The 14,421-nt window shown below is 31.2% G+C and overlaps 1 protein-coding gene across 2 annotated transcripts; it reads right to left on the bottom strand.

The window, feature by feature from the left end:
- Positions 1-3,022: 3,022 nt before the first annotated feature.
- LOC131848967 (uncharacterized) lies at positions 3,023-5,546 on the bottom strand. 2 transcript variants are annotated; one of them, XM_059198941.1, is made up of 3 exons: positions 5,407-5,546; positions 3,832-3,877; positions 3,023-3,425 (listed from the first exon to the last, which is right to left on the bottom strand). In XM_059198941.1, exons 1-3 carry the CDS (start codon positions 5,419-5,421, stop codon positions 3,040-3,042), a joined length of 447 nt encoding a protein of 148 aa, XP_059054924.1. In that variant the 5' UTR covers positions 5,422-5,546; the 3' UTR covers positions 3,023-3,039. The 2 variants fall into 2 exon arrangements, with proteins under 2 accessions (XP_059054924.1, XP_059054923.1); XM_059198940.1 differs by having other exon boundaries at positions 3,023-3,428; positions 5,407-5,544.
- Positions 5,547-14,421: the final 8,875 nt, after the last annotated feature.

Below are 14,421 nucleotides of genomic sequence, written 5' to 3'. Positions count from 1 at the left end.
AGCTGCAGCTTCGTTTATTTTATACTTAAGATACGTAAATAATCTTTGTCAAGAGTTCCACATAGCAGAAAGATTTTTCTTCAAACTACTAACAATTATAGAAATATTATTACAATACTAATATCATATTCGAATAATTATTTTGTTATTTAAAACAATTTCGTCCTTAAACCAGATTAAGCTTTTACCAGTTAAACTATCATTTTATCAATTACATCAGTAATTCTGCTAAATGAAACTAGGTAAGCGATTAGTTTCGTCTGGGTTAGATAGGTTCCGAAGATTATACTGCTACTTCCGCTTTCCTCCTAAACCCGGAAGTCCTTTAGTGTCGGGCAGTTTAGGTATATCAGGAAGCTTGGTATCAGGCAGTTTCTGGTCAGGGAGTTTCGCATCGGTTGGCATGTCAGCGGTGACGACCATAGCCGTCGCCAACATAACAATACACACGAAAATCTGTAGACATACAAAGAAAAAGAAATTAAATAAATAAATAAACAATTGACACAGCCCTATCTAATCCTACAGTAAGCAGAACTTGTGTTATGGGTAGGTATTAGGCAACTGATATAAACAGTTAGATTTTTTTGTGAATATATCCGTAATATACATAGAATACACCCAGAGCGATAGAAACAATCATAAACATGAATACAAATGTTTACACCGTGCGAGGAATCGAACCCGAGGCCATCAAGATACAATCCAGTTACTCAACCTCTGCTAGTTAGTTTACTCATTTTTTAAAGTGTGTAAAACCGGCCGAATTCGTTGTAAGGAGGGCTGTTGGGGCTTGTGGGACTTTTGTACTGCCAATAAACACAACAAGAAGAACCTCCGAGTCTGAGTCTCTACTATAGATGTTGTAAGACATCGCTATTAGGCAGAGTGCGGGCGAGTTCCAAAAGTGTCCTAAAGGCAATTGCTTGTAGACTATCCCATTCTATGATACTAGGTGAAACAGGTAATACGTTAAGGTTTATATTTCTACTAGCTACTCGTCCCGGTTTTGCACGATATACCCGTATTATAGATAAAAACCTTCATCTTGAATCACTATCTATTAAAAAACCCGAATTAAAATCGTAGTTTTAAAGATTTAAGCATACATAGGGACGGACAGACAACGACAGCGACTTCACTATAGGTCAAACGTCAAATGCACCTAGAACATAGCGTCATGTGACGCTAGTGTTGCCAATCGCGCCTCCGTACCTATCCTTTAACTTCACTGGCACATCTTATCTTTAAACAGCAACAGCTTAAAAAGCCAGCTAGGTACTTAAGCTTTGCTTATGCAGAGGTGACTTAGTCGACCTTTTACAAAGAGTACTTCGATAAATCTGTATAAAATATTGTACACCTAATACGATAATGGACGAATTCAAAAATTTTTTTTTATGATTAGACTTTAATGATAAACCTTTATAGTGTATTTGCAAAACTACATAAAAATACATTTAGACAAATAAGGCTAAGGACATTATTTATTATTGTATTTTTAATTTTTTTTTTAATACTAACATCGTGTTTTTATTCAAATATAAATTGACGATAGGACTAAAATGAACAATATTCGTGTACATTGTATTTACTGGAGAAAAACTCAATAACGACATATTTTTTTTGTTTTATTATAGAATATATACATATATATGATGAGCCACTGTAACAAATATTTAATTGGAATATATGATAATATTTAAATGGAAAAAAACTTACCACAAAACGAGACATCTCCCTGAACTCCTTGGAGGCTAATATCTGAGTAATAACCGTCGTATGGAGGATACGTGCTTTTATAACAGCTCTCCGAAGAGGATGCAATTGACAGACGATCAATGTAATTACAATTAATCGGTGGGAACAATAAAATTGCCATCTCATCAGAATGCGTTCAATAAAAACAATGCATCGTTAATTAAATCACTGCCTAGATACGCATAGCTAATTGATCAAGCTGAATATAGTTGTAGTTGTATATTTTCTTCTTTCTTTATCATATTAGATACTAGATGAGACCGCAACTTTGCACGTGTAGGTTTAATTGTAACCATACTAGCAGTGTCCGCGGATTCACCCCCATAAAAATAATTCCCTATGTGCTATTCTGACATGTTGGTGTCCTATGTAAAAACTGCCAATATATAATACTAGCTGTACCCGCGACTTCGTCCGCGTAAAATAGCGACAATGAAATGCCACCCAATGAAAGCCAAATGAAAAAGTTTTAATCGTTTCATCTACAAAAATGACAACACTTCCATACATAACTCTTTCAACCCCTTATAACCCTTCTATCGCATTCAAAAGTAGCCTATGTCCTTTCTCAGGGTCTAGACTAACTGTGTAGCAAATTTCATTTAAATAGGTTCAGTAGTTTTAGCGTGTAAGTGAGACTGACAGACAGACAGATAAAGTTACTTTGTTTAATAGTGATACATATTTAGAAAAATATACTAAAAGCAATTATATAAGTATTTTAAAATTCTAGTTGACATGTCAATCAGCAACTTATTCTAAATAAGCAGCTTTCAATCATGAATTTCATTATCATCAATATTTTACAACCTCATAAATAAGCACAGGAGTCCTAGGAAGAGGAAAACTAATACGCTTTTAACACGCATGATCTCTGCCAGGAATTAGGGCACAACAGAGAACAAGCTGTTATCATACTGCCAGATGTGGTGGATCAGATGTGTTGATTTAAACTGTGTACTACACTTAAAACCACCACATCTGGTCCCAGCAGACCTGGTTCCTGGAAACCATCGTAGTTCATTCCTCGATTGGTGACGGTTCCCCCTTAACATCGAGCGGGCCCTCAGCCTGTTTTGCCATTTCTATTATATAAAGAAAAGTATTGCACGACTAAAATAAAATACTAACGTTCATATAAGACTTGTATTTTTTATGCGACGTTAAATATAAAAAAACTCTAGCTTCTTCTACGTCTCCCAATCATTTACTATGAATGCATGCATGTAAAATATTATCAGTCACAGTCATCAATCATTTACTATAAATTTCTATTGGTTAATGATGACCGTAGTGGCCATAGTCATGACCGCCATGACCACCGTGGTCAAATCCACCATGACCATGTCCACCGCCATGTTGAAATCCTCCGTGGTTGCCGTGACCACCATGTTCAAATCCGCCGTGACCGCCGTGGCCACCTCCGTGTTCAAATCCGCCGTGACCACCTCCGTGTTCAAATCCGCCGTGACCACCGTGTTCAAATCCGCCGTGACCACCGTGACCTCCGTGTTCATATTCGCCCCCTTTATGGCCACCACTATGACCACCGTGACCACCTCCGTGTTCATATGCGCCTCCTTTGTGGCCCCCACTATGTCCTCCATAACCACCGCCACCATGTTTGCCGAGGTCTTCATGTTCGTACACTTCATAACCGCCAGCTGCTGTGAATGTACAATAATGAACATGCAACAATCGTAACAAGTCATCATAAAATAATTGATTATTAAATACTAACGAATATATTTAGCTCTATAAAAAAACCGTAAAGTGAGAGTCGGCTCGCATATTTGGAGTTAATTGTAAACAGGTTTTATATTCCGTATAAAAATGATAATTGATTATTATCAAAGTTGAAGATAACTTATTTAAAAGCAACATTATAATAGTATAGACAAATGAAAAGGGTTTTTACAACAATACATATTTACTAAAGAAACTCTATAGAAATAACTTAAAAACGGAATCCGATAAATGAAAACTGAAATTAAAACTCATTACTTTCATTTTAATTTAATAAACTTTTCTTGAAAAACTTAAGTACACTATTTACTTATTATCTCATACCTTCAGACGTAAGCACTGCCACAGTAGCTACGACCAAACCAACAATCTGAAATATAACGTAAAATTATAAAAGTATGGAATATTTATATATTGTAAAAAATATGCTATTTCAATTTATTTATATAATTGGTTGCACTATAGATTTCAAAGTTTATAAAGACCTAGCAGCAACCCGGCATATATTACTCTTGAAATCAAAATATATTTGTAAACAATTTTCAGACACAATATTTTAGTTATTCATTAATATTGATATCTTCATTATCTAATATTTAACGTTTGGATTTTCCAGGTTAATCCATATTATTAGTATTATAAATCCTAAAATGTCTGTATACCTATCGTTTCCTTATGCATCACACTAAATGGCTGGAGGTATCGGAATTAATTTTAATATGAAGATAGATTTTATCACAAAAAATAACATAGGCTACTTTTTATATAAGAAAAAAAATGAAGTTGCGAGTAACATATAGTACATGTACCTATTCTACTACAGCCAGCCCCACGAGTACAATAATTGTAGAGATCTGTTTTTATTAAAGATTATATTTTCTATGTTACTCACAGTAAATGTTACATTTTGTAGATATTTTTAATAATTTTTATATATTTTATTTAATCAATTACGTCTATCCCATAGAATATAATATTAGTATAAATTATAATAATAATATGTATCTACATATATTGACTGACAATTAATTTTCAAATCAAAGCCAGAGTGAAAGTAAAAACTAATTTAACTCTTATTATATAAAAGTAACTATATGTTTAGTTGATATAATTTCGATCCTTACCTGTTGACATAGGCATGTTTGCAGATATACTTACGGTAAGTACATATACCTATTATTAGTATAATTATAGAAGTCTACAAGTAGGTACCTGATAGCTTACCTTATAATTAACAATGACATTAAGTATGAGTAACAAACTTGTTTAGATTTTCTTTAGATTTAGTACGTCATAATAGCAACTACTTAAGTATTATAATATAACTGGATCTAATTTTGCCATTAGTATTACACAATGGGCTTTAAGAATTATACATGGCTTTATACCAAAGTTCTTTAAATGGTAATAAAATTTTCAAATAGATTCAGTAGTTTTTACGCATGCTAATTGAAAACAACGCTTCAACAGGATCAACTAATCCAAATAAATTCCACATAAGAAACTCAACAAATATAACAAATAAAGAATATTAATCGAGCACTTACTGAGCATAATCAAAGTACAAAATAAATTATGTATTAAAATTTAATTAAATAGAGCTTGTCAATGCACTCTTCTACTATTTCCACATATAAGATAATATTACATACTATTTCTATACTTCACGCATTTACTTAACTTTTGTCAAAAAAATATACCTATTTCCTACAATCAAAATATTTCACATCTATTAGAACCACATAAAAATAAAACTACATTTTTATAAATTATATAAGAAATTCCTTTAATAATCTATTACGCCAGTCAATACGAGTATAAACATGCCAATCGATAATTTTGACCTTTAAAAAATGTTACAAAATTGTTTTCTATAAGGAAATAGAAATGGTAACTCACCAAAATTTTATTCATACTTGAATATATATTAATTCACTTATAGGTATGGACTGTTCGAAAATCTCAGATAATGTAGTACCTACAGACTGAATTTATCAGTATTTATAATACTAGTAAGCCAACAGAAGTCAGAAAACATACTCATGATTTTCCTGACCTCAAGCAATATGATCTTATAGGCAAGTTTAATGTAGCAGTCACCATAGGTAAAAAGTCATTTACGTAAATAACTAATATGACATTACTTTCTAAACAGTTAATATTTTTTTATTAATTATTAGTTTAGATTACATATTTTTGATTGCTGTCAAAGTACTGGTAATATATATAGAAAATGAAGGCCTATATCTATGATTTTTATAAAGTAAGACGAGGAGTGTAAGACTCCACGTTTATAAATATAATAGATTTTTTAAAAAGATCATGCGTAAAAAGCCTCTACCAGCAACTTGTATCTTGTTACGGATGATATTGGTATGGTGCACCCGCCTGCGTTAATGGTATACGCTGGAGGAGTACCAGTGAATAATGATAGGATGAGCATGAGGTCAGGTCAGTTAGCCCATCGTGACAACTTCAACAGGAATTTTTAATAATGGTTTCCAGACGAACCGCGTGAAGCTCTTCAGTCCACTTTACTAGCAATCTCATTTCCCCTGCTATATTATTATATTCCTAAGGTTTTTGTGGTATGTTAATAGTATGTATATACTATAAAAGTCTGGACTTCGTCACAACATAGTTTCAGTGGATTCAGATGTATTATCATCTTAATGGACTATTAGGATATCTTTATTTACCTAACATAAATTTGTTTCTTAGTTTACTTATACAACACGCAACATATTTTGATACAGGTCTCACTGTCATTTCGAGGATATCTTCAGAAAGGTTCATACCGGAAGATATATATAAAAATAATTATGTAGTTATAATATAAGACAATCGTCACATAAGTTGAAATGTGAGAAACAGAGGTGGGTTGCTAGTTGTAATATAAATGACTTATTCCTAGTTTAACGGCAACACATATATGGATGACGGTAGTGTGATCTTGTTATGTTAATCTGGAATATAAAACAAAATCGACAAGATAAACCGGTTTAACGTACAACATTACATGCCTAAAGTGTAATGCATATTACTAAAGATGATACTCAACGTTGGCGACTGACTCTTTTGATATCCCTTATTAAACTTATAATTTTAGAACGCTTCTTTTAAGATGTTCTATTTGACATGATATATTCATTATTTTAATATAAAAAATGTTTTATATAAAAATAATAATTTCAGGACAATTCATACAGCGCCATCTAGACCTAAGTTAAGCTAGTTAAACTGGTGTTATGGTACACAGGTATATTTATTTTTTCGTAAATACATGTATACAGATTATACATATAAAACAGCCAGGCCGATACAAATAATCATACTCATGAATACAAATGTTTGTGCCATGTAAGGAATCGAACAAGCGACCATCTGAAGTAAGGCGATAAACCTATCTACTACCACCGAAGCCGTCGATATAAAAATTTATTGAAATCTAATTCATCATTTAGATACGCATACAGTACTCTGATCCGTTACACCTATTATTTCAGTGGTTGATGGTAACACCTACTTGTTCACAATAATAATAATAATAAGTTTATTGTGCAAAAACAGATACAAAATGGACTTAACTAAGTTTATATATCTATATTTTATTCCATATATATACAATAGTTGTTAAAACCATTTAATCAGTAATAATTTATAACTATTCAATAATCGAAGTCACATATTTATACGAATTAACCATCCTGGCTTCCCTTAGTCTCAATTATTTTTTCAGATAGAAACGATGACTTTACTTATTTCTGCATACCATAAGGAACATCTTGATCCAGATAGTTATTTTGTTAACAGTTCAATCACCTTAGCCTATACTGTCGCTAATTTACCTGTTTATCAAGAAACAGGCTTCATGGATTTACCCAGACAAGTTTATAGAATTCATTAATAAAAGTAAATAAAAAAGCAAAAACGAAATTTTCAAGTACTTTATAAACTCGTCGTCGTATTGATATTTTACAATGTAGGTTGATAATTATTTTAGTTATCTTTTAAGTCCATAACGTACATATTGAAAAAAATTACATAATTAAAAAAAATACGGTTTCCATTGCTAATTATTGTTTATATTCAATATAAGAGATGTAAAATCTAAAATAAGTAACCGTTACAAATAAGACGCATAGGTATATATTTTTTTTCAATGCGTGTAGTATGTGCAATGTTTTTTTTTTATTGATTCAATGTATTCTTTTATAAATAATTTAAAAAAATATTAGTATTCTGCACTTCTCTATGTAAAGTATCTATGGGAAATATCATACTCCATCCGCGCAATTTTCGTAACTAAGTTTTATTTCACGTACCTATATATTATTGTTTATTTGTATTTATTTACATTCAATAATAAATAATAGTTTTATATAAGCCAACAGACCTTGACTTTGATTTCTGATACACTCAAATTATCCTTGATTTTGTCTATATATTGTATAATTAGGTAGTACTAAAGTCCAAGACCGTAAAAATTGATGATGTTAAAAACATCCTTTGAACCTGCCTTCTTAACGGAGATTTAGCAGTAATAAAAATTATAATTAATATAAGGATAGTTTTAACAAAATGCAAACAAAGGCAGAGCTTGTTTTTTTTTTATAAACACATACATACATAAAAAAGATCGATTAATAACAATCATACTCATGAATACAAATTCCGCTACAATTAGCATGTGAATATTTGTGGTCTCACACATGCTAATAATAGGGGAATTCATTATACAAAATAATATTAATATATTAAGTAATGAATGCACATAGCTCATAAGACGTTAAGCCGTTGGGACAGTAAAGCCCTCCAGTGGCGTTCGCGGACTGGAAGACGTAACCTGGGAAGGTTACGTCTTCCGGTCCGCGAAGGCCCAGCAAGCTGGACCGACGATCTGGTCAGGATCGCTGGAAGACTTTGGATGCGAGCAGCGCAGGACCGATCGTCTTGGAGATTTTTGAGGGAGGCCTTTCAACAGTGCACGTATTTCGGGCTAAAATGGTGATGTTGATGAAGTAATGAAATAGTCTTCCGTAAAACAACACCTATAAGATGTTGTTCATCATCATCAGTTAGACCATATGTTTAGAATCCACCGTCATTTTACATACTATATAATAAATATATTTATATACCTCTTTGCCAATGGTAAACGCATTTGCCAGTCCATTGAATTCTTAGATCACTAATGTTCTCATACATCTCACGTCATACGCTTGTAACATAATAACATAATTCAATAATAACAAGAATCAAAACAAACCAATTAAAATAGTTACACACTGTTGACTGTTTATGTCTTATTTGTATTAATAACACCAATATTCATCAATATTTGTTTATTAATTTCAAAATTAACTTTATTACTTCAAATTAACTCATTTAGACAGATGTGGCATATATAGGATACTAGCTTTTTTCCGTGACTTTATCTGCTTTTTTCATACTAAATATATTAACAACAAGAAGTCAGACAAACAGACGTTTCATTTCTAATACTACTATTGAAGTATGGATACTATGGAATATGGATATGTAATAAGAATAGTACATATTTTGTATATTTTACCGTATAGTATATATCGTACTAATCACAGATAAATAAACAGTCTAATAAAAAAAAATGTGTATTATAATTTACTGATATCGTAAGTATATAATATAAAACTTGAAGGTTCTTAAATTATTTGTGCACATTTTTATATCTAATAAATTATTAGCATCAAATATACCAATACAAGATTCCTCCTGTGCTCACTGTCTCTCGGAGCTTGGATCCTAGGACCGCATCATTTTGCCTGCTATGCCAAACCATTTTTAAACCAGTACTACTACTATTAGTATTGTATACTAATCTGATATACATATCTGCAATGGATTAAATATACATTACAATGGGATCCACAATTCTCAAATAGCGAGGACGGGACGCACAAATATTGTAAGTATAGTTTAAAAAAAAACTACGTGAGCTACTCTAAATATCACATTCACTGTACAGTATTATATACATAAAAGTTAAAAAGCAAAGTTATTTCTTCCAATTGCTACTTGCACTGTTACGGATACTTACTGCTATCTATGCCAATCTGTGGTGGGTTGATTGAAAGAGTTCTCTTTTAGATATAACAAATTGTCTTATCTAAAAGTGCAGTAAATAATATATTTAAGATAATCATAAATTCTAATATAGTGATTAGATTTATTGATTAGCTTTTGGAATAACGTCTCTTCATGTACCGCTGCATGTTTCGCCTCATAATACCTTGTTCTATTGGATAACTGTAGTACGGGTAGTAAGCACCCATTTTTCTATTAAAAACTAAATAAGGCGGCATATGATCGTAGTTTGTCGATTTGGATGACCAGTTCCTTCTGTACGCATTCCTCTTCGACTTCGTATGTTTTCTTGTTCTTTCTTTGTCCATCACTTCTTGTCTACTGTCAGGATTTATTTTAGTAAGTACCGCTGTCGATGTTTTTATTTGTTTAGTGTATTCTCTTCGTTCGTGTGCAGTTACTACGTTTAATATGAGCGAGAATAAAATAATCTGAAAAAAATATAATTTTATAAACATGTATATAAACCCTATCAAGACAAGGATTATAATACCTATTGTTCTGAGATCTAGATTAATTGTAAATAAGTGAGTATATAATAGGTTTATAATTGACATAGTATGTCTGCATACCTATAATTATGATATCACTTGTTAGACATGTAATACATTAATATTTAACAATTAGAAAATAATACGTAAAATTCTTTCTTAATCATAATATCGTATACTTTTGGCAACAATTATCTTGAAATATATCTCACTAATATTATAAACGCGAAAGCTTGTAAGTATGGATGGATGGATGTTTCTTACTCTATCACATAAATATTACTAAACGGATTTTGTCGAAAATTTACGGTAATATAGCTTATACAACAGAATAACACAATGTAACCGCGGGCATAGCTAGTATAATATTATTTTTATACGTATCTAAAGTATATGTTAAAATAATTTGGTCTGTAACTTATTAATTTAACGAATATATACACTTACCGCAATTAATATTAAAGATATCTTCTCCATTGTTTAAAAATAATATGTTGTTTAAATTAGCAAATTACTTTTTACCTAAACTTTATTGATATCCTTACAGACACAATATGTCCACTACTGGTACGTGACATAGGTATTTTCAAACAAAATAGTGAAATCTTCTTGAACTTGACTTTTATACATATTCCATTATTATTTACTTACAAGATGTTGTATCCACTTTCTCTCAATATAAAAACTGTGGAGCTGCATTTGAGTATATAATATTTTCCTAAGTAGGTAGTTTTTATTTCTATACTAATTCCACTAATGCGCCACCTACTCTATGTTTTTTTTGTAAATACTCTCTTTCCAAAGTTTGTCTGTAAGAGATTGCATTAGCAATAAGATCGCCTTTTGTACTTAGTTTTTTTTTTGTTTTTAAATTTGTTCATGTCCTCTATATGTTGGTGCAATAAAGTGTTATAATTAAAAAAATAATTACTAATACCACAGATAAGATAATATTACATACTAATACTTACAAACATAATAAGTACAAGACTAATCAACACAAGAGCAATTTTATCCCAAAAATATTGAACCGATATTCATTCATATTTCCAAGTTAAAAATTCCATTTTACACAAAATATGTAGTTGAATTTAAAAGTTTATAATAATTTCAACTTACATTATACTTCTATAGGTCTTAAATCAGCCTATACATAAGAAAAATAAGTACTTGTGTATGAAGTACCTACTGAACTGATATTATAAAGAATGATTTTTGTATTTGTATGTTTATAACGATTAAATCTCAAAAATTTGGGGTGCAATCAAAAATGTTTTCTGTATTAGAATTAGAAATTAGAAAAAAAGAAGAAAGAAGAATTAATTTACATAATTAGCCATCGAAGAAATTATTCCATGGCTAATTATGTAAATATTTATTACACTAACATTTATAACATTTACTACTCTATTTCAATGTCAGTCATACTTTATTTAAAAATTAATGATCGGCGTGATCGCGTAGACACCATTAAAGATGGAGGAAGCATAGTAATCGAATTGTGTGGAGGAAACAATAATTCTCGCTACTTAATTATATATCATACTCTTATTAAATACTACAAAAACAAAATATAATTAACTGTAATAAAACGGTTTCTTGGAAATATGTCGAAGCCTAAATATCAATTAGTTGACAATTTATTTCAAATATTTATTATTATTCCAATTAGTTTCTAATAAGTTTTCCTTAATAGATATTTTTACATCGAATTAGGTTCTAAGTCCATTCTGCAGTAAATATTTATTATAATAAATATGGTTTTATAATTCCTTGCCTAAAGGAATAAATATAACTATAAAACCTAAAAAATATATTTCAAAACCGTCTCTATGTATTTTTGGTAAATATAGACCAAAACAATTAGCATGCCTCTACTTATGTTAGTCATGTACTTGTGAGATTTGAACATGTGACACTAACATAGTTGCATGGTGAATTCAGTCTATTATGCTAACTCTACCATCACACATGAAATATCAAAGTATGGAAAATGTAGTCACTTGCAGCATGCAAAGCAATGCAAAGATGACTTTTTACGAATTTTTCGATGGTACTTAAAATTATTGCAGGTTAGACGAACAGGATTCAGGATCAGGACAAATTACGGATAATAATAGCTGTTTTATTCAATTCGTCGAGAATTTTTCAAAGAAAGAAAAACATATATATTGTTGATAGGTACAAATTAGATTGACCAAACAAACACCAAATTATTGAAATCGACGAAATCGAGTATTGCCTATTATGTCCTAAAATAATTTTGTATTTGGGAAGATTATGGGCATTTCTAAGCTGGTCATTATGTAAATGATCTTGAACCTCGACTGACCGTGCATTGAAACAAAACTTGAATGAAGAGCAACTTCATTAAAATATGAAGTAAAAGTTAGTGCAATCAATAATTACTTAATTAGCTTGTAGGCATGTAGTATCTTTTATCAACTATTTTACATTAAAAACAGTCATACGACATTAATATCATGGTCCATAATTGTAAATTTGTGTTTACTTTTACAGCTTTTTCCTATTTAGCGTAACGTAATCAATAATTTGACTATTTCATAACTATAGTGTATAAGTATGACCTTGCACTTGGATATTGAAGTAGTGTTGGACTAATTTTCACAAAAGAAAGTAAAATGGAAGTCAGATTTGTAATTTTGTCGGTGAGTTTGATAAAAGTCGTTACATATACCTACATCGTACTGTAAAACTATAATTTATAAGAAGATATATTCAAAATTGTTAAATTGTTAATAATACTTTCTAACTTTTTTAAATGTCTCTAAATTTGATATTTTTTAAGAAATCATCATAAAATTAAATTTTAGTGTATTATATAGTTAAACTTTGTGGTTTAACGGACTAATAGTCTCTAGAAGATCTTTGTACGAATCTTAACAAAAAATTACGTTATTTTTATGAAGTAACCCAGTTTTATATTAATTAATTAATTTCAGAGGAATAATTTTTACTCAAAATAAAATATTTTTGCATGTGTAACAACTTTAGATTAGTAATAAATAATGAGATAATTTAAAACTAAAATGGGGGTGATGGATTTGTCGCTCGTACTAACGTAAAATTTCACTATGGTACTTGTATGGTAGTTTTCTAAGCAACGAGAATTTAATATCTAGTACAAATACCCATATTTACATTTTTACCAGTTCGCCTGCATCTCGTGCTTAGTGCCACCAGCGTACAGCACGGGTATTCTGGCAGCCAAAGCCGCAATTGCCGGTGGTGTGGTGAAGGGCGCAGCTGCATTGGGCGCCGGAGCTCTAGCCGCTAAAGGCCTAGCACTCAAAGGTAACAAACAATACTCTCCACAGTAGAATCTTCACATATTACCCTACACATACCAAAAGATAGCGTCGTAGCCACGACTTAGATGCCAAATAGCGTAGCGTTAGCGTTCGAAACAGGCCGATACGGAAAAAAATTGTGTCAATTTGTTTCTAATTAACGTTTCATAGATGGAAACTCGGATAACATAAGGGTCGGCAACGCGCACGGGATACCCTATACATCGAAATATTTCAAATGTAGTGAATAATATCTACATAAAAAAATCCTGACAAAACAATAGTATAAAAGCGAATAGCAGCATTTTTTTTAAATAATACATGTTTCTTATCATAAAGTATAATATGTATAATGTATATGTATAACCCTACACGAGAAAATATATAAAAAGGCCTAATTTACATAATATAATTTTATATCAAAATTAGGTGCAGCCCTACTGGCAGCCAAGGGAGCTATCGTGAAGGGAGCAGCAGCGGTTGCAGCGAAGGGAGCAGCGTTGGGAGGTGCTGCGCTATTGGGAGCTAAAGCGGTCAAGACCGGAGCGGCAATCGCAGCCTCAAAACTACCTGTTCTCCACGTTGCAGAGAAACCTGTATTAGTTCAACCTGTAGTTTATTCTGTAAGTAGAAAACTAATTCATAATTCAGGGCATTTTTAATGTAATTGAAAAAGTTAGACCCGATAGAATATCGCAACCGTTGCCGTGAATAACAAATCACACAAGTCATCATGAGAAGTCGGTAATTTCACTGCCATATATCACATTTCAATAAAAACACATCTTAGAAACAGCTTGGAACTGAAATGAAATTAAATCATGTCATTCATCATTAAATCATCAATCAAATTAAATTATGAATTGAAATCGTTAAGGTAGAGGTGTGATTACCTCACGAGCATACGACACAAAACTTATCAAAGAAAAACTATTATAGTTCACTGGTTAGTATGATCATAGACTCTTCAGACTATTAGATATTAA

Source organism: Achroia grisella, unplaced genomic scaffold, assembly GCF_030625045.1.
Source record: "Achroia grisella isolate CSIRO2021 unplaced genomic scaffold, CSIRO_AGI_Agris_v1 utg6051, whole genome shotgun sequence".
Taxonomy (NCBI): domain Eukaryota; kingdom Metazoa; phylum Arthropoda; class Insecta; order Lepidoptera; family Pyralidae; genus Achroia; species Achroia grisella.
The sequence above is the reverse complement of the archived record's forward strand: the minus strand, read 5'-3'. Positions and strand labels throughout refer to the sequence as shown.